The sequence below is a fragment of the Schistocerca piceifrons genome, chromosome 10 (genome assembly GCF_021461385.2).
Source record: "Schistocerca piceifrons isolate TAMUIC-IGC-003096 chromosome 10, iqSchPice1.1, whole genome shotgun sequence".
In the NCBI taxonomy this organism is placed as follows: Eukaryota; Metazoa; Arthropoda; class Insecta; order Orthoptera; family Acrididae; genus Schistocerca; species Schistocerca piceifrons.
In genome coordinates this window covers 108,209,758-108,234,566 of record NC_060147.1, presented here as the reverse complement: position 1 = coordinate 108,234,566, position 24,809 = coordinate 108,209,758, and the positions used below count along the sequence as shown (strand labels likewise).

General features: G+C 44.5%; 1 protein-coding gene across 2 annotated transcripts in view; it reads left to right on the top strand.

Annotated features, from left to right (window-relative positions):
* The first annotated feature begins 369 nt into the window (after positions 1-369).
* Positions 370-24,809, top strand: part of LOC124718635 (NPC intracellular cholesterol transporter 1-like) — a 71,282-nt gene continuing 46,842 nt past the window's right edge. Inside the window, exons 1-2 of one of the 2 annotated variants that reach the window (XM_047244258.1) lie at positions 370-1,892; positions 15,751-16,094. In XM_047244258.1, the coding sequence (XP_047100214.1) occupies positions 675-1,892; positions 15,751-16,094 (1,562 nt within the window). In that variant the 5' untranslated portion in view covers positions 370-674. The remainder of the gene's footprint in view (positions 1,893-15,750; positions 16,095-24,809) is intronic. The other variant, XM_047244259.1, reaches the window with a different exon arrangement.

Genomic DNA, 24,809 nt, shown 5'->3' with positions numbered 1-24,809 from the left:
TCTGTAATAATGAGCAAAAACACTGAATATCAGCTTATACGTAAAAGAGCAATTCTATACTGCCACGTTCCCCGTTGCGTCTTAGAAACATCGCTTATCTCGGCAAGATCACACAGATAACACTACATTACGTGAGTATTATTTTAAATTCTAGGTAGAAATTATTTGAAAATACTGACAATTAAGTTTATTTTGCTGTACAACATATCTGTGAGAATTACATATTACGTTTTCCATCTGTTCCAGAGACACTAAACGTCAACGCCAGTCTCAGTTCATACGAATGCCACCAGAAGGCAGCGCTAGCAAGCTACAGAACACGCCCAGCCATCGCATGACGTTACTCGTCTGTTTCTTCTGAAGGTTGAATTGCATTGGTTTGAGACGAAAGCAATTTAACGTCACAGTGTCGTTCGAGAGTCTGGAAGGGTATGAGGCGTAGTCCAGTGAACATAGTGCAGTTGTCGAACAGAGCAGAAGCGGTAAACTGATCTTTCGTTGTGATCGTTTGTTATTTTCACAAGTTCGCTCGTCGGTGAGTGTCTGTGTGGTTAGGAGTGACATTATTTTCCGTGAATATACTGACTAAACTGTAGGGAAAGTTCAAGTAGGACATGGTTACGTGCGCCTGACGGAAGGTCAGACATAGACGTTAATTCGCATAGGTCTAAAAAATGGCTGAGAAGTCAGCGAAGTGGACGTTGTTTTGTGTAGTAGTCGCGCAGATTCTCTCTGTGGCCCTGTCTTCGGATCACCATTGCGTGTGGTACGGTGTTTGCGGAATTGGTGAAGATGGTAGATTCAAGAACTGCCCGTACGATGGGGCTGCGAAACTGCTGGATTCCGAAGGTCAGAAACTGTTACAGAAATGGTGCCCGCATTTCAAAACAATGGATACCTGCTGTGATACCGCCCAACTCAAGAACATGGACACTGGTATAACGCTGGCTGCAAACTTCCTTCAGAGGTGCCCGTCTTGTATGACCAACCTTATTAGGCACATTTGTGAATTCACATGTTCTCCAGAGCAGAGCAGGTTTGTTGAAGTTGCTGATCTAGGAGCTTTACATAACGGCACTGAGTATGTGAATGGCATAAATGTGTATGTGACCGAGAAGTATCTTTCTGGTACTTACAATTCATGTCGTGGCGTCTCTGTACCTGCCACAGGGCAGCTCGCTTTCGATCTAATGTGTGGTGAATGGGGGTCCAGTCGATGTTCTGCACAGAAGTGGTTCCACTTCATGGGTGACGCTGAAGGAAATCCCTTTGTTCCCCTGCAGATGAATTACATCTCAAATAACGTGCCAGTGGGGTACGAAGCCATGGATCCCCCCTTGATCCCGTGCAATGTGAGTGCCGCACCAGGAGTGCCGCCATGTAGCTGTGTGGACTGCGAAGCTAGCTGTCCAGCTCCACCCCCAGAGAAGCCGGCGGTAGAACCCTTTACTCTGTTGGGGAATGACGGAATGGCCGTGACTATGTCCATAGTCTTCTGTATTGGTGTGGCAGTATTCCTTCTGGGGTTGTACTGCTGCAGTGCAAGGAATCGCAGCAACATTGCCAGCCTGATGATGGGAGAGGGTGCAGACCCTGTGGGTCAGCGACTGGCGGGCTTGGACCAGTCTCGTATAGCTCTTGGTGCCGACGAAGAGGACAGCCCCTTGCGCTCAAAGCGGTCCAGTGTGGCAAGTGCAGAGGGAGCTGTCGTGCCCAGGCAAGTGGGACCAGAAAATGCCTCGTATGTGGAGAAGGTGGGGGCAGCGATGGACAGGTTACTGGAGGATTTGTTCAGACATCTGGGCGTGTACTGTGCTACAAAACCTTGGCTCGTGCTGTTCCTTGGGCTGTGTGTGCTGGTTGGACTAGGACATGGCATTAAGTATATGAAGGTGAGTTTCTCAGAGTGCATCATATTTAATGCAGAAAAATCTTTACACACACACACACACACACACACACACACACACACACACACAGAGAGAGAGAGAGAGAGAGAGAGAGAGAGAGAGAGAGAGAGAGAGAGAGAGAGAGAGAGAGAGAGAGAGAGCTATTTTACTGAAGTTAATTTTCACTCTCTGTCTAGGGCAATTTAATGTAGTTGTGTAGGCCCTATTTAGTCTCCGTTTGTGTTTTGTATTTAAGATACTACCAATAATTTTGAACTCCTCATTTAATTATAAATATTTATGTGAAATTAAGTTGCCCTTATTTTTTGTAGACTTAAGTTTTTTAAGTAACACCATAATGTTATATTCATAGTGGGGTACAGCTGATATCTGAAGCACACTGGATCTATTAGTACAAGGCAAGTTTACGCTGCATCTGAGAACTGCCTCCTGTACCGTCACTAGAGCCCGCACAGAAACATATTTTTTTCCTAATTGTGAGCAGCAGCAGAACAATACATTTAGACAAATGCAGGTTGTACTGGGTGCAGAACATAACTCAATTTCAAAACAGCAAGAAAATAACAGTATGGTTTGTGTTTGGAATCTGACAGGAAGTGAACATTTGTCCAAGAGAAAATGCCGGAATAGGCATATATACTTTTGTTCAGAATCAGGTTTCTTTGTGGGACCAGTTTCATTCTTTGGACTTGCATTCTGTATTGAACTAAAAAAAATTGGTGGGAGGACAAGATTGGAAATATAGTGGTTTCACTTACTGTGTTTTTCCTTTTAACAAACTGTTAAAAATATACAGTTAATAATTTGTATAAAATTTGTTGTGTAGGAAATAAGGAGCCTTTTGCCATATGCTTTGTTTTATAAACCATAATGCTGATAGTGATTTCTTGTTAAAAATTAAAGGGTTGGCTCTATAGTGCTAGTAATCTTAGGGCGTTATGGAAGTGTCAGATTCCACCTGTTTGCTCTGACCTGTGACATCATCAGTGTGCGAAAATGCGTACAATCAGCATATATAAAATGGCAACAATTTCATCACTACATACACATGCCAACAAACGTGAGAAAACATAAAAACGACAAGAGTGTCTCACTACAACAATAAAATAAAACTGATGGGATAACCATGGCAAAGAAGGGGTTTAGGGTGGAGATAATCTAAATATATAACAATACAAACCACCACATCCCAAACAAATATTATAATAGAAATCTCAGCTTGCGTCAAGATGCTACAGCTACAAAACAAACAGGAATCATACACTTCACTCGACGTACATAGATTTACTTACATTCTAATTGATTCATAATGAGGAGGTCCTCCAGTTTGTAGAAAATGTCAAAAAAGCAATACATAAAAATATTTAGAACTAAAACAAATAAGCTAATGTGCACCCCACAGGTCCAAGTGGAATGATTCAAATTTTATTATTATTTTAGTGAACACTATGAGAGGATCATTTTACAACACTCATTTACTAAGATTGCATTAATGCTCTGAATTTAAAATTTAAAAAAATTCTTTATAAGGTAATGTACTATAAAATCAGTTGGTTCTGCTGAGAAAGTCATCAATGGAGTAAGAGGCGTTGACCACCAATGAGTCCTTTAGGCTTCTCTTAACCTGAATTTCATTGGTTGTTAAGCTTTTATGGCTTCTGGCAAGTTATTGAAAATGTGTGTTCCTGAATAATGCACACATTTTTGTACAACAGTAAGTGACTTTAAATCCCTGTGAAGATTATTCTTATTTCTAGTACGATTGCATGAGCTGTTGGTTTGAAAAAGTTATATATTTTTAATGGCAAATTTCATTAAGGAATAAATATATTGGAAAGCAGTAGTTAGTATACCTAGTTCGCTAAACAGGTTTGAACCATTTTGCAGCATTTCCTATTACACCATAATATTCTAATTTACTTAAAAGGAAATTGTGATTTATACAGTGAAATGCCTTTGACAGATCGCAAAATATGCCAGTTGCCTGCAATTTTTTGTCTATTGAAGTATGTACATTTTCACTGTAAGTGTAGATAGCCTTCTCAATATCAGGACCCTTTAGAAATCTGAACTGAGACATTGACAGTATGTTATTTGTGATAAGGTGCTTATAAAGCGGGTTATACATTACCTTTTCTAAAATTTGAGAATGCTGGCAGAAGTGAAATTGGACAGAAATTTGCCGCTATTTCTTTATCTCACTTCTTAAACAGTGGCTTACCTTCAGCATATTTTAGCCATTCAGGAAATATTCCACTGGTTAACGACTGGTTACGCAGATAGCTTAATATGTTACTTAACTCAGAATCACATTCTTTAGTTAACTTTGTTGATATTTCATCATACCCAGTAGATGTTTTTGATTTTGATGTTTTTTGATGGACATGGGGTAGTGAGGGTCAAACTCATATTACGGAAGTTACTTGAAATGTCTGGTCTGAGGTATCCCACGGCAGCATCTACAGAATGTGACAACTCCATCTTTTCAGTAACAGTTATAAAATGTTTGTTAAAAAGTTGTGCAACACTATACACGTCTGTCACCAATGTATCATTTACTGTTAATGCTACACTGCCGTTTGTGAAAAGGGGAACACCGAGAAGGAATTACTCGAATAACGCCACACTTGGCGGAAGTGGCGTCGGGTGTGCAAGCAATAAGTGATACATTTTGCAGCGATATGATGTACACGTGTCAGCCTGACAGGGTCGGTGTTGCACCTAGTGTAGTCGGTACAGAGCTGCCACACAAGTTGTAAACAATACAGTGAGTACCAGTATGCCTCATAAACATCAAAGGGAGCTATATTAGCATGTGAGAGAGTTGGAACAGAGCAGAATGATCAGTCTTCGGGAAACAGGGTTGTCATTCCATGACATTTCGGCTTGCACAGGGCATGCTGCTATGGTGTGTGTGTGTGTGTGTGTGTGTGTGTGTGGAAGCAGTGGGTAAAGGAAGGTCGTATATAGCGACGAGCGGGAACTGGACAACGGAACATGACCATAGCACAGGATGACATTCATATTCTCCACATGACCATACAGTGTCATCCACAGTGTTGGCGTGTCGCTGGAGCACTGCAACATGTGTGAACTTGTCTGCATCAACGGTTCATCGCCATCTGCTGCAGTTTGGACTCGCTGCAAGCATGCCATTTCATTGACTTCCATTGTCCAAAAACCACAAGCTCCTCCGACTGCAATGGGCACATGAATACCGCCACTGGGGTGCTGAGTGGCAACATGTAATCTTTTCCGATGAGTCCCGCTTTGTGTCCTACAGTGATGGCTGCATACATGTCCAGCAGTACTGTGGTGAGTGCAACCTGGAGGGCTGCATTATTGTGCGGCATGGCGGACAAACACCAGGTGTGATGGTTTGGGGTGCCGTTGGTTACAATAACTGATATCGCCTCGTACATATTGCGGACACTTTGAACAGCGACAGGTACCTAACTGAGGTTGTGGATCCTGAGGTACTTCCCTGCTTCAGGCAGCTCCACAGGCCACATTTCAACACGACAGTGCCTGGCCACATATTGTGAGAAATGTACAGGCCTTCTTCGAAGAGCGATGGGTACCATTGCTTCCCTGGCCTGCATGTTTGCCAGACATGTCGCCCATCGAACATGTCTGGGATATGGTTGGTCGGCACCCAGCGCGTCATGGTCCTCTAGTAGCTGGCTTCGTGGATTTGTGGGCTCAGATACAATCTGCGTGGAGGGAAATCCCTCAGGAATGTATTCAGGACCTCATCAATTCAATGTGGTGGCGTATAGCAGCTGTAGTTGAAACATATGGTGACTTCACGACGTACTGACTAGGGCTCAAAGGACATGTACAAGTTTGAAAAGGTGATCATTTGTTACTTGTCATGTACGTAACCAGTGGTATTAAATTAATTGAATTCGTGCCTTTTCTTCTTGGTGTTGCAGTTTCCACAAACTGTAGCGTATTTTCCCCATCATGTCTGGTTCTACCGGTCTCCCCCTTCACTATATCCGATATTGTCTTTATTTTGTTATCTGACATGACTATCTTTTCCTTGTAATATATTTGCTTGGATGTCCATGTTACAGTCTTTAATATTTTGCATTATTTCTTGTAATGTGCTATAGCATCAACATCAGAACAGTTTTCATTCTGTTTTACTAGATACTTCTATTCCGTTAGTAATCCATTGCTTCTTTGTGGACTTTGCTCTAACCTTGGTTAGTTTTGGGGAAAACAGTGTTCAAATAAGGTAAGCACTTTATTGACAAAAGTGTATTTTTCATTCATGCCATGAGCACTGTCAATGTCACTTCTGTGAATGCCTCTGAGAAGTGTCCTAAAATCAATTTTTGGCTTATTGATTACCCTCTTGAGTTCAGATTTAACAGATTTTATATCATGTTCAATATTAACATTTAACAGAAGGAACTTCATGTCAGGGTCTGAGAGATCATTGACTATTGGTTTTGTAATATACATTTGTTCATTGAACTTTTCTATAAAGATATCAATGGCTGTTTGTGAGCAATTGGCTACACTAGTTGGATTTTTACAGTGGGAATTAAGTTGAATGATAGTGTTACTATTGGGAGAGTCTTTAAGGGAACTGCATTGAAGTCACCAGCAACCACTATTTCTTTGTTTTTGGTTGTTAAATGGGCCAGTACAGCTTCAAGGTGGTTTACGAAGAGATTAAAGTTACCTGCTGGTGCTCGATATACACTCAATATTATGAAGGATTTATTGTGAAATTCTACTTCTGTTCCACATGCTTCCATATGCTGTTCTAGGCAAAATTTATGAATGTCTATGTTCTTAAATTTGACAGTTCCTGATGAATTTGGCAACTCCTCCTTTCTCCATTTCTGCTCTACAAATGTGCGGTGCTAACCTAAATCCTGTAACACTTAAAAGTTCAAACAAGGCTCATGATATAAAAAAACCAACGTCTGGAATTCCGAAAAGTGGAATCGGACATTCTGTTTGACCAGTATAGCCCAAATTAAGGCCTTGATACCAAAAAATGAACACCCCAAACTATGAAGAGTGGAATTGGACATTCCCCTTCACCTATATAGCACAAATGAAGCCCTCAGTAAAAAAAGCCAATACCTACAACTAAAAAAAGTGGAATTGGACATTTGCTCAAAGCAGCTCTAAATATCTACTGGTAAACCATAGATACAATAACAACTAAAAATTTCATACACCTGCATAAGTCAAGACACCACTGAAACCAAAAACCCAACTACTCCAAAACCCATAATCCTCCATATTCACTAGATCAATTAAAACACAGTAGAAATACCATAATTATATAACAAACAAAACATCACAGTTACTGTAGAATAAAACCAAAACAAAAATTACTTACCAACAAAAGCTAGCGCTCTCTCTCTCTCTCTCTCTCTCTCTCTCTCTCTCTCTCTCTCTCTCTCTCTCTGTGTGTGTGTGTGTGTGTGTGTGTGTGTGTGTGTGTGTGTGTGTGTGTGTGTGTGTTCTCTAGCAACTGAGACCACACTGCAGTCGTGTTATCTATTTTTGACAAAGGCCTTACTGGCTGAAAGATTTGTGTCAGGCTTTTTATTGTGCCTATCTGCGACTCATCATCACTGCTGCAGTGAGTAGCAACTTTCCTTTCCATAATATTGTTAGAATCCCGCAGAAATTGTTACATTTGTTAAAAAAGAAAACTTAATTTAGGATTGTATATGGAAATTCATTTATCAACTGCTAAAAAATAAATTTAGAATTTTAATATAGTATTTTGTAACTAAAACTTAATTGGAAGGGGGGGGGTGAAGGAAATGGAGTTTAGTAATTTAATTCAGTTCTAAGCTGTTATTCAATGTTAAGTTTGATTATCTAGAGGATCATCTTTCTACTTTTAATAGAATCCAAAACTTCATATTCTACATCGTATGAATGGTGCTCTCTTAAGATGATCGGCAAAGGTTGAGTTGTTCTTTTGTAACTTGATGTCTCATGTTTAGAAAAGCTAATTGCTACAGCTCAGCCTGGCTAATCAATAATACTGTCCCACAGTGCTTCATGTGATTTTAGACTAGCACCTCTTTCCAAGAGTTGTATGTTTGTGTCATTCAGTTGTCACCATAAAATGGCATCATAACCCAAAAGCACATTTTTAACCAAATTAATATAATTTTGCAGAACATTCTGAAGTGTTTCCACTTTAATATTGATGGAACAATTAAATTTAGAATCATTTTAAGGCTGGAATGGGAAGTTTGGTATGGAAATGACATGGATGGAAGAAAGAAAAAGACTTGGGAAGAAGATGAAATTTTAGAAAAATAGTAAACAGCTGAGAAAGAAGAGACTGCAGTTGTGTGAACCCAGTTCAACAAAAATATAAATATATTTTTTAAAGCCAAACAGAGCACATATGAACTATTCATGCATCCTACTGAAAGTTATTCATAAATTTGTATGCAATGGCCCCTAAAATGCTATATTCTAAAAATGAATGGCCTATTTCTGATGGACATTATCTGCAGTAACAGGAGCCCAAAGGTATCATTAGTTTTTGCCCTAAATTTTATCCAAGTAATGAAAAGAAATAAATACAATCAGAGAAATCAAAAGTAAATAATTCAGGAGTAAGGGTAAGAACGAATACCATAGCAGAGGTGTTGAGTTGACAGCTCAGTTCCTCTGCTATTCAGTGGTTGGTACCTTTATCCTAGAGTTGTTTACATTCTGCCAGAACTTTCTATATTGTATTCGAAAGGGAAATTATTTAGTAATAAAAATTTAGAGCTGTCTGCAAGCCACAGTTTGGGAGAAAAGGTAATGTAGCTGGTGTTACTCTAAAGAAAATTAAATATTTTCTGTATAAACTACCTATTACCCAGTTAGGTCCTGCAAGGGCTGGGAAATATTTCCTTGATACAGGAAAAAGTGGTCTTTCAGTAATAAGATACCACCATGGTTTCTACGGACCTCAATATGCTAAGTGTTGGAGAGTTCTATATTCAACTAATGAGGCCTTGTACATTAAGATGCTCTAATGGGTGACAACATTGCACTTGAAATTTTTCTATGGCAATTTTAGCGTCAGATTTCAGAGACTAATGAGTCTCTCGACAAAGCAGCTCACTCTGAGAACTGTGATTGAAGTCTCGATCCTTTTTTACAAACTCTGTGGTCCGCGTAACTGTTAATTTGTTAAGATAGTGGCAGCAGAGGATCAAGTTGGTAAAAGGAAGAGGGCTAGTAAAAATCCTTGGGTAACAGAAGAAATATTGAATTTAATTGATGAAAGGAGAAAATACAAAAATGCAGTAAGTGAAGCAGGCAAAAAGGAATACAAACATCTCAAAAATGAGATCGACAGGAAGTGCAAAATGGCTAAGCAGGGATGGCTAGAGGACAAATGTAAGGATGTAGAGGCTTATCTCACGAGGGGTAAGATAGATACTGCCTACAGGAAAATTAAAGAGATCTTTGGAGAAAAGAGAACCACTTGCATGAATATCAAGAGCTCAGATGGAAACCCAGTTCTAAGCAAAGAAGGGAAAGCAAAATGATGGAAAGAGTATATAGAGGGTCTATACAGGGGCGATGTTCTTGAGGACAATATTACGGAAATGGAAGAGGATGAAGATGAAATGGGTGATATGATACTGCGTGAAGAGTTTGACAGAGCACTGAAAGACCTGAGTCTGGACGAAGATCAGATGTCTGGGTACCAGACCCCAACAGGTGTCCCTGGACTTAATATCAATGGAGTGTTGTCTACCGACACAAATGCAATTGCCAAGAACTTTGCTGAGCACTGTGCTCGAGCCTCTGCATTGGAGAATTACCCCACAATCTTTCTCACCCTCAAATAGCGGATGGAAGGGAACTCCTCTCATTCACTGCACGTCACAGTGAACCATATAACGCTCCATTGACTGAGTGGGAGATCCTCAGTGCCCTTGCACATTGCCCCAACACAGCTCCTGGTCCAGATCGGATCCACAGTCAGATGATTAAACATCTCTCGTCGGACTACCAGCGACATCTCATCATTTTCAATCAGATCTGGTGTATTCCTGTTGCAATGGCAGGAGAGTACCATCATTCCAGTGCTCAAACCTGGTAAAAACCTACTTGATGTGGATAGCTACTGGCCCTTCAGCCTCACCAGCATTCTTTGTAGGCTGTTAGTACATACGGTAAGTTGGCGGGTGTGTTGGCTCCAGGAGTCACAGGGTCTACTGGCTCCATGCCAGGGCACTTCCTGCCAGGGTCGCTCTACCACTGATAATCTGGTGTCCCTCGAGTTTGTTATCTGTACAGTCTTTTCCAGACGCCAACACCTGCTTGCAATCTTTTTCAATTTAAGGAAAGCTTATGACATGCCCTGGTGACATCATATCCTTGCCCTTTTATATGAGAAGGGTCTCCAGAGCCCACTCCAGATTTTTATGTCCAAGCCAGTGCCTCCCATAACCCCCCCCCCCCCCCCCCCTGCCCCCCAATATCCAGGAGAATGGAGTCCCGCAAGGCTCCATATTGAGTAGTGTGTCTCTATTTCTAGTGGCCATTAACACTGTAGCAGCAGCTGTAGGGCTGTCCATCTCACCTTCTCTGTAAGCAGATGACGTTTGCATTTCCTACTGCTCCTCCAGTACTGGTGTTGTTGAGCAGTGCCTACAGGGAGCCATCCACAAGGCACAGTAAGGGCTCTTGGGCTCTAGCCCACTTCTGTTGGAGTCGTACCATTCATCTGGAATCTGAACTTTACCTTAATGATGATCCACTCACATTAGTGGAGGCATATTGATTCTTAAGACTGGTTTTCGATGTTCGATTGACTTTTCTTCCTCACCTTAATCACCTTAAGTGCTGGACACACTTCAGTGCCCTCCTCTGCCTGAGCAACACCAACTAGGATGCAGATCACTCTACAGTGAGGCAGCTATACAGAATCCTTGTTCAATACCGCCTTCACTATGGGAGTATGGTTTACGGTTCAGCAGCGCCCTTAGCATGGCAGTTACTAGACCCAGTGCGCCACTGCGGAGTTTGACTAGGGACAGGAGCTTTTAGGATGAGTCCAGTGACCAGCATACTGGTAGGGTCTGGAGTCATTCCATTATAGATCAGGTATGCACAACTGCTCACCAGTTACATCACACACATTTGTAGCTTCCTGAGCATCCAAATTACAGTCTCCTTTTCCCGACCACCGCAGTTCATCTCCTGCATTGGTGGCCCAGGTCAGGGCTTACAATTGCCGTTCGCGTCTGATCCCTTCTGTCTGAACTAGAGTCCTTCCCTTTATCACCTCTACTCGAGGTCCATTCACGTACACCTCCTTGCTGTAGACCTAGGCCAAAGCTTCGTACCTTTTGCATGGCCCTAAGGATGCAGTTAACGTCGTGGCTCTCTGCTGTCACTTCCTCTCGATACTTGACATGTCCCAGGACTCTGAAGTGGTTTACACCGACAGCTCGATGGCTGACAATCACATTGGCTTCGCTTATGTTCACAGAGGACATATTGAACACCACTCCTTGCCAGATGGCTGCAGTGTTTTCACTGCATAGATGGCGGCCATATCTGGTGCTCTTGAGGACATCCGTTCATGCCCTGATGAGCCGTTTACTCTCTGTAGTGACTCCTTGAACAGCTTACAAGCTAACGACCATTGCTACCCTCGCCATTCTTTGGTGGAGCTCATCTATGCCCTGGAATGGTCCAGTCGTTCAGTTGTGTTTGTCTCAACACCAGGATGTGTCAGAATCCCAGGCAATGAACATGCTGACAGACTGGCTTCGCAGAAAACATTTCTAGAGATCGACGTCCCTGTAACTGACCTGCATTCGTTCTTACGCCGCTAGATTTTTCGGCTCTGGCAGATGGAATGGTGTAACCTCAGTACACACAACAAACTGTGTGTCATTAAGGAGACTACAGATGTGTGGTAGTCCTCAATGCGGGCCTCTTGCAGGGACTCTGGTTATCTGCCAGCTCCACATTGGCGATGCTTGGGTGACCCAAGGCTCTCCCCTGCGCTGTGAAGACCCACCTCAGTGTCAGTGCAGTGCCCGGTTGATAGTGGCCCATATTCTGTTGTGCTGTCCTACTTTGGCTGCCCTGTGACATAATCTTCAGTTACTGGACTCGTTACCATTAATTTTAGCTGATGTCGTATCAACGGTTGATTTAGTTTTGTGTTTTATACGTGAGGGTGGGTTTTATCATTTATCTAAGTTTTACCTCATATCCTTTGCACCTCTGTGTCCCCCACCCTAGAGCTTTTAGGCTGGAGGTTTTAAAGGGTTGCAGAGTGGCTGGCTTATCCTTTTTATTCTCATGATCAGCCAGCCATGATCATCTGTTCTTGTTTTCATCCCTTCTACCTGTTTCTTGTGTGTCTCAGTGGTTTTCTAGTCCTATTTTGTCCATTGTGTTTGTTGCCCTTCTGTCATTCTTGTGGCTTTCCCTTTCTCTCATTTTTGTGTTGTCTCACCCTTGTGGAATTGTTTTAATAGGAACAAGGAACAGATGAACTAGCTGTTTGGTCCCTTCCCCCTCTTTAAACAAACCAACCAACTAACTACATTAATCAACCTGCTTTCGATCTGAGAATTTCAACAGTAAGCCACACTGTAATGCAGAACACCTCTTTTGCACTGTGTGCCACTGAAGTCTGTAGTGCACCTTTGTAGGAGGAATGTCACTTTTTAGTGACGTGGAATGTGACAGTTTAACAAAAGATGTCTTCACGTGACATAATTCAGTTTCTTAAAATAATTGTAAAATTAGTAATTCATATCTAAAAGTTACCTGTTGAGTAGGATTTGTCATTCAAGATATGTTTATAATCCTGGTTGGCTACCTGTCAGACTTTTGGCGCTATTTGGTAAGTGACCAAAGACTTTTGTGGCAGTACAAGTAATTTACCCTTTACTGTGCCAAAGTTAACTTTCACCCAGAAAAGTGAAGATCAGCCTTTCAATTAGTGTTGTAGCTGCACACATTGCTATTGCTTTTGAATTGGAATGGGTTATTAACAACAAATTTCATAAGTGAGTATATTCTGAAGTTACTGTGAATATTCAGAGTTCCTTAAATAAAGTCGGCAAGATGATCTCGCGTGGGCTCCAGCTGTTGCTATGATTACAAGTTTGTGTGCAATGAATACTTATCGCTTAATAATGAATTACCTCATAGTATTATGCCGCATGAGAACAGTGAATGAAAATAGGCATAGTAAGCTAATTTACTAATATGTTTACCACCAACATTTGTAATAACCCTAATAGTGCAGGTAGCTGAACTCAAACATTTCAGCAGATCATCATTATGTTTCTTCCAATTCAATTTCTCATCAATGCAAACACCCAAAAATTTTCAATATTCTGCCTTAGCCACAGACGCGTTTTCAGAGTCTGTTTTAAAAAAATGGTGTTATGCCATTTGTAATGTAAATACTGTCTTTTATCAAAATTTAATCAGTCCATTTGCAGAGAACAACTTAATGGTTTTCTAAGAGACATTAAAATTTCCTCAGCTAATTCTTGTTTGTTGAGTGTGATTACTATACTTGTATTATCAGCAAAAAGAACTAGCTTTTCATCTTCGTGAACATAGTTGTAAGTCATTAATACACTACTGGCCATTAAAATTGCTACACCACGAACATGACGTGCTACAGATGCGAAATTTAACCGACAGGAAGAACAGTATTTTAAACATAGCTGCACAACAGCAACGGTTCCACGTAATAAAATTATAAACAGCCGACCAGTTGCAATGGATAAAGAATTCTTTACCTAGGTTTCAACAAATTTAAATTTGTCTTCTTTAGGAGGTGGCAATTCTACATTAGTATGGACTGATGTATCATCGCCGTTTTTACAAATGTCTGCATAGATCCATTTGTCAAAATTAAAATATAGCCCTAAAAATAGGGTTTGTCACGTAAATATAAATTAGTACATGGATGTTGCAGAGCTCACAACCGACTGACTCATACTAATGTAAAATTGCCACCTTCTGAAGAAGACAAATTTAAATTTGTTGAAACCTAGGTAAAGGCTTCTTTATCCATTGCAACTGGTCGGCTGTTTATAATTTTATTACGACAGGAAGAAGATGCTGTGATACGCAAATGATTAGCTTTTCAGAGCATTCACACAAGGTTGGCGCCGGTGGCGGCACCTACATCGTGCTGACATGAGGAAAGTTTCCAATCGATTTCTCATATACAAACAGCATTTGACTGGCATTGCCCGGTGAAACGTTGTTGTGATGCCTCATCTAAGGAGGAGAAATGCATACCATCACGTTTCCAACTTTGATAAAGATCAGATGGTACCCTATCACGATTGTAGTTTATCGTATCGTGACATTGTTGCTCGTGTTGGTTGAGATCCAATGACTGTTAGTAGAATATGGAATCGGTGGGTTCAGGAGGGCAATACAGAACGCCGTGCTGGATCCCAACGGCCTCGTATCACTAGCAGTCGAGATGACAGGCATCTTATCCGCATGGCTGTAACGGATCGTGCAGCCACGTCTCGATCACCGAACAACAGATGGGGACGTTTGCAAGACAACAACCATCTGCACGAACAGTTCGATAACATTTGCAGCAGCATGGACTGTCAGCTCGGAGACCATGGCTGCGGTTACCCTTGACGCTGCATCACAGACAGGAGAGCCTGCGATGGTGTGCTCAACGATGAACTTGGGTGCACAAATGGCAAAACGTCATTTTTTGGATGAATCCAGGTTATTTTTACTGCATCATGATGGTCGCATCCGTGTTTGGCGACATTGGGAGCGTGTATTCGTCATCACCATACTGGTTTATCACCCGGCGTGATGGTATGGGGTGCCATTGGTTACACGTCACGGTCACCTCTTGTTCGCATTAACGGCACTTTGAACAGTGGACGTTACATTTCAGATGTGTTAAGACACGTGGCTCTACCCTTCATTCGATCCCTGCGAAACCCTACATTTCAGCAGGATAATGCATGACCGCATGTTGCAGGTCCTGTACAGGCCTTTCTGAATACAGGAAATGTTCGACTGCTGCCCTGACCAGCACATTCTCCAGATCTCTCACCAATTGAAAACTTCTTCATCAATGGTGGCCGAGCAACTGGCTTGTCACAATACGCCAGTCACTGCTCTTGATCAACTGTGGTATTGTGTTGAAGCTGCATGGGCAGCTGTACCTGTACATGCCATCCAAGCTCCGTTTGACTCAATGCCCAGGCATATCAAGGCTGTTATTACGGTCAGAGGTGGTTGTTCTGGGTATTGATTTCTCAGGATCTACGCACCCAAATTGCGTGAAAATGTAATCACATGTCAGTTTTAGTATAATATATTTGTCCAATGAATACCCGTGTATGATCTGCAATTTGTCTTGGTGTAGCGATTTTAATGGTCAGTAGTGTATATATTAAGAACACTAAGGGACCCCAGAGTGAACCCCACGTGACCCAATTAGAGGAATCTGTTGGTTTTTGCGCATTATGTGTAGAGTTTATTTAAACCCGAGCTGACTTCCCGTTAAATATGAATAAAACCATTTATTTCTTGTCCCACAATACTTTGGCTTATCTAGAATAATTCTGTGATTACCACACTCAAAAGCACTTGACAGATCACAAAACATCTGTGTCTATTAATCCAACCTTGTAGCATCAAAGACAGAACAACAATAATCAGTTTTGTGTCTACTCTTCCTATAGTGTAAATTCTGCATTCTGAATTTTTTTGTTGTTTCTTTTGCTATTATGTCATTAATTTTGGCCTGTCAGAACTAAAAACCTTAGTTTTGAAACTAATTTCTCTTTTTTCATTTGTGTAGGTTACAACAGATCCAGTGGAGTTGTGGGCGTCCCCAACGAGCCGCTCCCGTGTGGAGAGGGAGTTCTACGATGCGGCATTCGAACCGTTCTACCGGACCGAGCAGATTATCGTGCATGCGACGGGCCTGCCCAGCATCGTGCACAACACTTCGAACGGCCCCATTGAGTTTGGGCCAATATTCCACCGGGAGTTCCTGTTGGCACTGCGCCAGCTGCAGCAGCAGATAACTCAGCTAGGTCAAGATGAGGGGCAGGGCCTGGAGAAGATCTGCTATGCCCCCCTGACAGAGGCAGGGAAGCCGGCCACCCACACGTCGCAGTGTATCGTGCAGAGTGTCTGGGGGTGAGTGCCTGGGCTGAAAGTCCACCATTTATGTCTATTCTGCTTCTGTGGCATACCAGAACAGAGTAACAGAAATTTTTGTTTTTCTTAAAGAATGTCCTGTATTCAATTGCTACTTTGTCACCTTCAAAGTAATCCCACTCACATATAATGAACTTATGCCACTGCTTTTCCCAATCTTCGAAGCACTTCTGGAACTCCCTTTTTATTATGGAATTCCACTCCTTCGACAATTGTATTTTTATGTCATCTGTGGTGGCAAAATGACGTTCTTTCGTGGTTGTCAGCTCAGGAATAGAAAGAAGTTGCAGGGGGTGATGTCGAACAATTACGGTGGCTGAGGCAACACAGCATTTTTGTTTGCCAAAAAATCATGAATAGGCACTGAGCTGTGAGCAGGAGCATTATCGTGATGCAGTTTCCGTGGTTAGTTTTGCCACAGTTCTGGCCATTTTCTTCAGAGTGCTTCACGCAACCAGTGCATAAGTACCAGGCAGTATTCCTTATTGATTGTACAGCCATAAGGCAGGAACTCGTGATGTACTATCCCATTGTAATCAAAGAAGAGTGTGAGAACAACTTTCAAATGTGATTAAACTTCTCAAACTTTTTCAGTTTTGGCCCCCCCCCAGGGGGTCCACAACTCTTTCGTGGATACGTGCGTGGCGAGCACGGGGCCCCGAGCCATTGCAGCCTTCTTTCTCTCCCGGGCTGCATTTCCTTTCCCTTCCCCTCCTTTCCCCTCCATACCCCTTTCCCCTCACCCTCTCCTCTCCCTCTATTGGTGTCCTTGCTTATGTTGGCCCCCGCTATCCTCCTGGTTCTGTTGGTTTTACACTCTGGCTTTGTTGCGTCATCATCTACTCCTTTTGGCATTCCTTGGTCCCCCTCTGGGGTTTGACCTCCATTCCAAAATTTCTCTTCCGTAGTGTGAGCCATTTGGGGAAGAGCACCTTACCTAGTGTCTCCGACGTGTGCCCTCCTAGTATATTCCACCTTTTCTTCTACGTCGTTGTCTGATGCTAGGGTGCATAGCCAGCACGGTAGCCAGCCCGTGTGGTGGGGTCGCTATGTACCCTTTTGGTTGAGCCCCCTGAACACACAGGGATCACACTTCTGATACCTGAGCTGTGACCTCCTCATGCATGCCTTGGAGTGGTTGCTCGTCATCCTGGAGCATCGGAACTCCCGGCAATGGCCGCCGTGCCAGACGGCCCTTGCTGTGGCTGGGTGGTGCCCGTGAGGAGAGCCCCTGATCGGAGTGGGTGGTATCAGGGCGGACGCTATGCAGATGAAACGCATAAGGGTCCAAACCTCTGGCCGCTCTTCTGCGGCCGTCTCTCTGCGTGGTACTGATTCCTCAAGTGCTGCTTCTCTTGCCCCTTCGGCCTTCCCTTCCGTGGCTACCCCCTGGGAGGAGGGTCAGGCCCGTCGTCTAGGGGCAAAACCTTTCCCCCGTTATCTAGTTTGCACCAGGACTGATGGAGATACTTTCACCAGTGTCAAACCTTTATTCTTTGTGGAACACATTGAAGACAAGTTCGGCGAAGTGGACTCCCTGAGCAAGATGCGGTCGGGTTCGTTACTGATAAAAACTGCTTCGGCTGCCCAATCTGCGGCCCTTCGTGCCTGTACCCATCTTGGCACAATTCCCGTGTCCATTACCCCTCACCAGTCTCTCAATATGGTACAAGGTGTGATTTTTCACAGAGACCTCATCCTTCAAACTGATGAGGAACTTCGGGACAATCTCGGACGGCGGGGTGTTCACTTTGTTCGGCGTGTTCAGAAGGGTCCTAAAGATAATCGTATTGATACTGGTGCCTTTATCCTGGCCTTTGAAGGGGATACCCTTCCTGAGAAAGTTAAGATTATGGTCTATCGCTGTGATGTGAAGCCGTACATCCCACCTCCTATGCGGTGTTTTAAGTGCTTGCGTTTTGGCCACATGTCTTCTCGCTGTACCCAGGACCCTCTCTGTGGTGACTGTGGACGTCCACTCCATGAGGGGAGTCCCTGTGTTCCCCCTCCTGTATGTGTAAATTGTCATGGTAGTCATTCTCCACGTTCAGCAGATTGCCCAGTCTATAAGAAAGAAAAAAAGATACAGGAGTATAAGTCTCTTGATCGTTTAAGCTACACAGAGGCCCGTAAGAAATATGCACGATTGCACCCTGTGTCCATGACATCTAGTTACGCCTTGGTTACATCTTCATCCCTTCCTCCCCCTTCCTTACCCCCGTCCCGGACCCCTCTCCTTCCCCCCCTCCCCTGCGGCTCCCACACCTTCTCCTCTGGGCGCCGCTCCCCCTCCCCAGCCGGAGAAGTGTCCCACTCCTTCGGCGTCTGCCGGTCAAGGGCGCCTCTCCCGGGATGCCCCTTCCCGGCACCTTCCAGGTCAAAGGTCTGCTGCAGCGCGGCGACCGCGAGAGCCGCGGTCTATCAGCCCCCAGGTCGCCCGGTCTCTTTCTGTTCCTGATCTTGCTGCAGCTGGCTCCATTATGCCACACAGCCCTCCTCGATCTCAGCCTGAAAAGAAGAAGAAACATAAGTCCCGGGACAAAGAGCCTCTGGTGTCACCGGAGGTCCCTTCCCCGGCTTCACAACCGGATTCTGACCTGTCGTTTATGGATGTCGCCCCCTCCTTGTCGGTGACGGGTGGGGACCCGGCGGTATGACTGGATTTAGCGTGTTCAGCCCTCATTTAAACCATCGTTCTGTGGTTCTCCAATGGAATTGTAATGGCTACTATCGTCACCTTCCGGAATTGAAATCCCTTCTTTCGTCCTACTCAGCAGCTTGTGTGGTTCTCCAGGAATCTCATTTTACTGATGCTCACTCACCGACCCTCCGTGGGTTCCGTGTTTTCTGTCGAAATCGGGTCGGACCCTTGCGGGCTTCTGGTGGCGTTTGTACGTTGGTCCGTACAGACATTGCTAGCACGTGGATTCCTCTCCAAACTACATTGGAAGCAGTTGCTGTTAGGGTCCACTTAGACTCTGCAGTCACAGTATGCAATCTTTATCTCCCTCCTGACAGGACTCTTACACCTGCTGCCTTAACCACCCTTCTTCAGCAACTTCCTCCTCCCTTCCTCCTCCTTGGGGATTTTAATGCTCATCATCCTTTGTGGGGCAGTGCCTTTCCATCTAGACGAGGTCTTCTTATCGACCAATTTATTGCAGACCACGACCTGTGCCTTCTTAATGATGGCTCCCCTACTCATTTCAGTGCTGGTCATGGTACCTTTTCTGCCATTGATCTTTCTCTTTCTTCTCCCTCTCTCCTCCCTTCATTACACTGGTCGCCACACGACGACCTTTGTGATAGTGACCATTTCCCGTTGATTATCACGCTCCCTTCCCGCTCCCCGATGGAGAGGTTACCTCGTTGGTCTTTCCACCGCGCCGATTGGCCTCTATATACTGCACAGGTCGAGTTTTCTCCCTCTTTGTCGGGTTGTATTGATGACGTGTCTGACGCGATTGTTCGCGCTGCTAACCTTGCTGTCCCGCGCTCATCTGGACAATTTCGTCGTCGGCAAGTCCCGTGGTGGAGTACGGCCATTGCCATTGCCATCCGTGATCGCCGTCGAGCTTTGCAACACTTTAAGAGGCACCCATCTGTAGCCAGCCTTTCTACCTTTAAGCGCCTTCGCGCTAAAGCCCGTTATTTAATCAAACAGAGCAAGCGGATATGTTGGGAACGATTCGTTTCTTCCCTTGGTTCCACTGTCCCTCTGTCACGGGTATGGGCTACACTTCGCTCTCTCCAAGGTTGCCATCGGCAGTCCACCCTCCCAGGCCTTCACCTCCCAGATGGCATTTGTACGGACCCATTAGTTCTTGCAGAACATCTTGCGACCCATTTTGCAGTGGCATCAGCGTCGGCCTCCTATCCAGCTGCTTTCCTTCATCAAAAACAGCAGGCTGAAGCTGTCACCTTATGTTTCACCACTTGTGAGTCAGAATCTTACAACGAACCTTTCACTGAATGGGAATTTCTTTCTGCTCTATCTGCTTCTCATGATACGGCTCCTGGCCCAGATTCCATTCATAACCAGCTGCTTCAACATCTCAGTGCTCCACAACGGCACCATCTTCTTCGGGTGTTTAACCGTATCTGGCTCCAGGGTGACTTCCCTTCTCAGTGGAGGGATAGCATTGTGGTTCCTGTCCTTAAGCCTGGTCAGAACCCCCTATCTGTTGACAGCTATCGGCCAATTAGTTTGACCAATGTTGGTTGTAAGTTACTTGAACGGCTGGTAGCCCGTCGGCTCACTTGGGTCCTCGAATCTCGGGATCTATTGTCCCCTTACCAGTGTGGCTTTCGAGAGGGACGATCTCCAATCGATCATTTGCTTCGCTTGGAATCCGCAGTTCGGCAGGCTTTTTCCCAGCGCCGCCATTTGGTTGCAGTGTTTTTTGACCTTCGCAAGGCCTATGACACGGCCTGGCGCCATCACATCTTACTAACCCTTCATCACTGGGGTCTTCGGGGCCCACTCCCGATTTTTATCCGCCAGTTCCTGATCCATCGGTCATTCAGAGTTCGAGTTGGTACTGCTTTTAGTTCTCCACGGACCCAGGAGACGGGCATCCCACAGGGTTCTGTCTTGAGTGTCCTTCTTTTCCTCATTGCTATCGATGGACTTGTGGCCTCTGGCTTGGTCGCCCCTGCCCTGTATGTGGATGATTTCTGCATTTGGGTTAGTTCCTCCTCGATGCCATCTGCAGAACGACAGCTCCAGGTGGCTATACGGCGTGCCTCTGCATGGACCCTCTCCCACGGGTTTCAATTCTCTCCTTTAAAATCGCGGGTGGTCCACTTCTGTCGCCGTACTACGGTCCACCCTGATCCAGAGCTCTATCTCGCTGCACAAAGATTGCCTGTGATTCCACAGTTTCGTTTCCTAGGTCTTCTTTTCGACAACAAGCTCACTTGGCTGCCCCATATCAGACTCCTGAAGGTAGGATGTTTCCGTAAACTCAATGTCCTTCGCTTCCTTGCCCACTCCTCCTGGGGTGCGGACCGTTCCCTCCTCCTCCGTCTTTATCGTGCTCTAGTTCTGTCACGTTTGGACTATGGTTGTCAAGTTTATGGTTCAGCTGCTCCTTCCACGCTGCACGTGCTGGATCCAGTCCACCATCGTGGTATCCGTTTGGCCACCGGTGCCTTCCCTACTAGCCCTGTTGATAGTCTCCTGGTTGAAGCTGGGATCCCCCCCCCTTTCTGTTCGGCGGTCCCAGCTTCTGGTGTCTTATGCCCTTACTATCCGTTCTTCTCCCGCTCATCCTTCCTATTCTATCCTATTCCCAGACCATGGACGTCGCCCGCCTGACTCCCGCCCTCGGGCGGGTTTACCGGTTGGGCTGCGCCTTGCGTGTCTTACCCGTGATTTTCGGCTTCCTTCTTTGTCCTGTCTTCCTCGCTCCCTCCCCTCCACCCCTCCTTGGTTAGTTCCTCGGCCTCGAATTCGGATGGATCTCCGCCGCGGTCCGAAAGATTCCATCCCCCCCGGTGGTGTTCTGTTCCTTTTTCCGCCAAATTTTATGGGAGTTTCGGGATGCTGTTGTTTTTTACACTGATGGCTCTAAATCTGCTGATCATGTTGGGTATGCCTTCACGTCCTTCGTTGGAACGGAAAATCATCTACTGCCACCCTCATGTGGGGTGTTTACTGCGGAATTGATGGCAATTTCCCGGGCCCTTACCTTTATTAAACAATCCCAACACAACCGCGTTTTGTTATGTACGGACTCGATGAGTGGCCTTCTTGCTATTGACCGGTGTTTTTCGCGCCATCCCTTGGTCTCTGCCATCCATGACCATCTCGCTGATCTTCACCGTGCTGCTTGTTCCATTGACTTCTTATGGGTCCCGGGCCATGTGGGTATCCCGGGTAATGAGCTCGCTGATCGTTTGGCTGGGGGAGCAGTTACTTACCCCCCGTTTTCTGTAACCCCTCCTGCAGCGGATTTACGGCTTCACATCAAATCCCACTTTGCACAGTCATGGGCCAATTCTTGGGAGGCTACTCCACTGTCTAATAAACTTCGTGCCATTAAGGTGAATACAGGCCCATGGCGTTCTTCCTTTAGCCTCTCCCGCAAGGACTCGACCACACTGTGTCGTCTCCGCATTGGCCATACCAGGCTGACCCATGGTTTCCTTTTGCGTGATGAGCCACCCCCGCTATGTGGTTGTGGAGCCTTCCAGTCAGTGGCCCACATTTTGGTTGAATGCCCCCTTCTTTTGGCTCTGCGTGCTAAGTACAGACTCCCCCACACTTTACCTTTGATGTTGGCTGACGATTCCCGGATGGTCTCTCTGGTTCTAGGTTTCCTCCGGGAGAGTGGTTTTTATTCTCAGTTTTAAAGTTTTTAATCTCCCTCTGGTGTTGGGGCAGGGCGGTGAGTGTTTGGGTGTCTCCCACTGTAGGCAGTGTTCAGAGATTCCCGATTCACCTCCCTGACCGGAATCCTCTTTTCTTTCCCTTTTACTCTGTTTTTACCCCTTCTTTTTAAGGCTTGGTTAGTTTTTCTATTCCCATACATACTTTCTGCATTATAGCAGTTGTACCTTTTAAGTCACAGGTGGTCTTGCCTATGCTGTTTCAGCATAGTGTTGGGTTCGTTCTCTTGCCAACTTCCCTCATTTGTTTTTACTAATGACAACGTGACTGCCCTTTTACGTTTCCCCTTTATCCGTTTTATTTTTCTGACTATACTGAGATGTCCCGTTAGCAGAATGGAGTCTATTTGAAACAAGGGACTGATGACCTTGCTGTTTGGTCCCTTTAACCTCAAACAACCAACCAACCAACCAACCAGTTTTGGCCATTCAGGCAGTTTCCATTAGATTGAGACTGTTGGGCCTCTGGTTTGACATCATACCCATGTTACGTTACATATTATAACCTTCTTTACAAGTTTTGGATCATTGTTGAATTGAGTCAGCAATTCCTGGTCGAAATTCAACAATTTTGGAACAAACTTTGCTGCTACATGTTTCATGTCCAAAACATCTGGAGGAAAAAAAAAAAAAAAAAAAAAGTGGTGGACTTTAGCCAAAGGCTATGCTGACATTAGAAACCTCTCTGATGGTGATTCATTGATTTTCCAGAACAGTTTTTTACTTCTCCCAAACTGTCATCAGTAACTAATGTGCTAGAGCATCAAGGTGGTTGTCTTCAAAGTTGTCATGACTCCTCTTTGAAAAACTGTTGTCGTACTCACAGTAGACGTGCCAGAAGCCAGTCAGCATTATGCATGCATTGCTGCACTGTCATTTCTCAAGCAAAATTTAATGCAAATTATTTATCTTTCACATAAGTCAAAATTCGATGGGCACTAAAAAACACATATAGCCTTTTTGAATGCCAGCAATAAACTAAATTGTCAAAACAACTGAAAATGCAAACATACATCAGGAATATGTGTACCAACAAGATTTAAAAAAATGAAAGTTGGATGTATAAGTCCTGTGAAATTATAAAAATTCCCATGTCTTTTTGACCACACCTCGTATGTGACGTTGTTATCTGCTGTTTGAAGATTGATCGGATGCAGCTCTCGATGCTGGTATGACTCGTTCTTCAGATAGGCCGCTGAAAGAATATACGTGACAGTTCACACACCTGGAATACAGTGTGTGGAGGGACACTCTAGTACCAGTCAGAGCTCTGAACTTTGTGAACATTGCCACGGTGATAGTGGCCCCATTGCTACCTGACAAATCGATTTCGTGCATGGTGCTATACTTAGTAGCTGCAAAGCATTTGTCGTGGATCGTGAGTTACTGATTCAGTTTGTGTTTACAGAGTGGTGTAAAATGTCATGTTAATTTCAAACATATTGATATGAACTCTTCAACCCACTTGAAAGTAGGCAGAGACACTACCTTATAGAGCCAGTCTTGTGAGCTTAGTGTAAGATGATATTTTGGGGAAGAGAAGGATAGAAGTGGTCGTCTGCCACCTTTGTAGAAAGTAATGAGGAGAGTAGCTGCAGCTCTGAAAATTAGGGTGACTTCTGTGTGTGAGATAGATAGATAGATAGATATATCTAAAAACAAAGATGATGTGACTTACCAAACAAAAGCGCTGGCAGGTCGATAGACACACAAACATACACACAAAATTCTAGCTTTCACAACAAACGGTTGCTTCGTCAGGAAAGAGGGAAAGACGAAAGGAAGTGGGTTTTAAGGGAGAGGGTAAGGAGTCATTCCAATCCCGGGAGCGGAAAGACTTACCTTAAGGGGGGAAAAAAGGACGGGTATACTCGCGCTCGCGGTACGGATACATTGGGTACGCCTGTACCACCACGTACAACAGCGACTGTTAACCATCCGTTACCATGGGTAAACGAATCATTGATGTCGATGCTGAAGTTCAGTCTGCAACCACAAAAGACTGCAGGTCCATCCAATAGAGAGTGTGCAGCGACAGATTTGATGGTATTCTTCTTCTTGTCGGCGGCAGATGTGGTCATTTCCACGTCTTCAATTGTTTTGTATATTGTCTCTCTTGCACGGCGACGGTATCTTCTGTATGGCATCTTGGCAGCGTTCAATGCAGTTGCCTGTGCAGCAGCAGCAGCAGCAGCAGCGCGAATGATCCGCTCCGCGGGCAGCGCTCGCTCATATAGCCGCGCACTGGCGCGGCGACAGATAAGGGACTTAGAATATTTCACAGTGCCAGCCGAGAGTTAT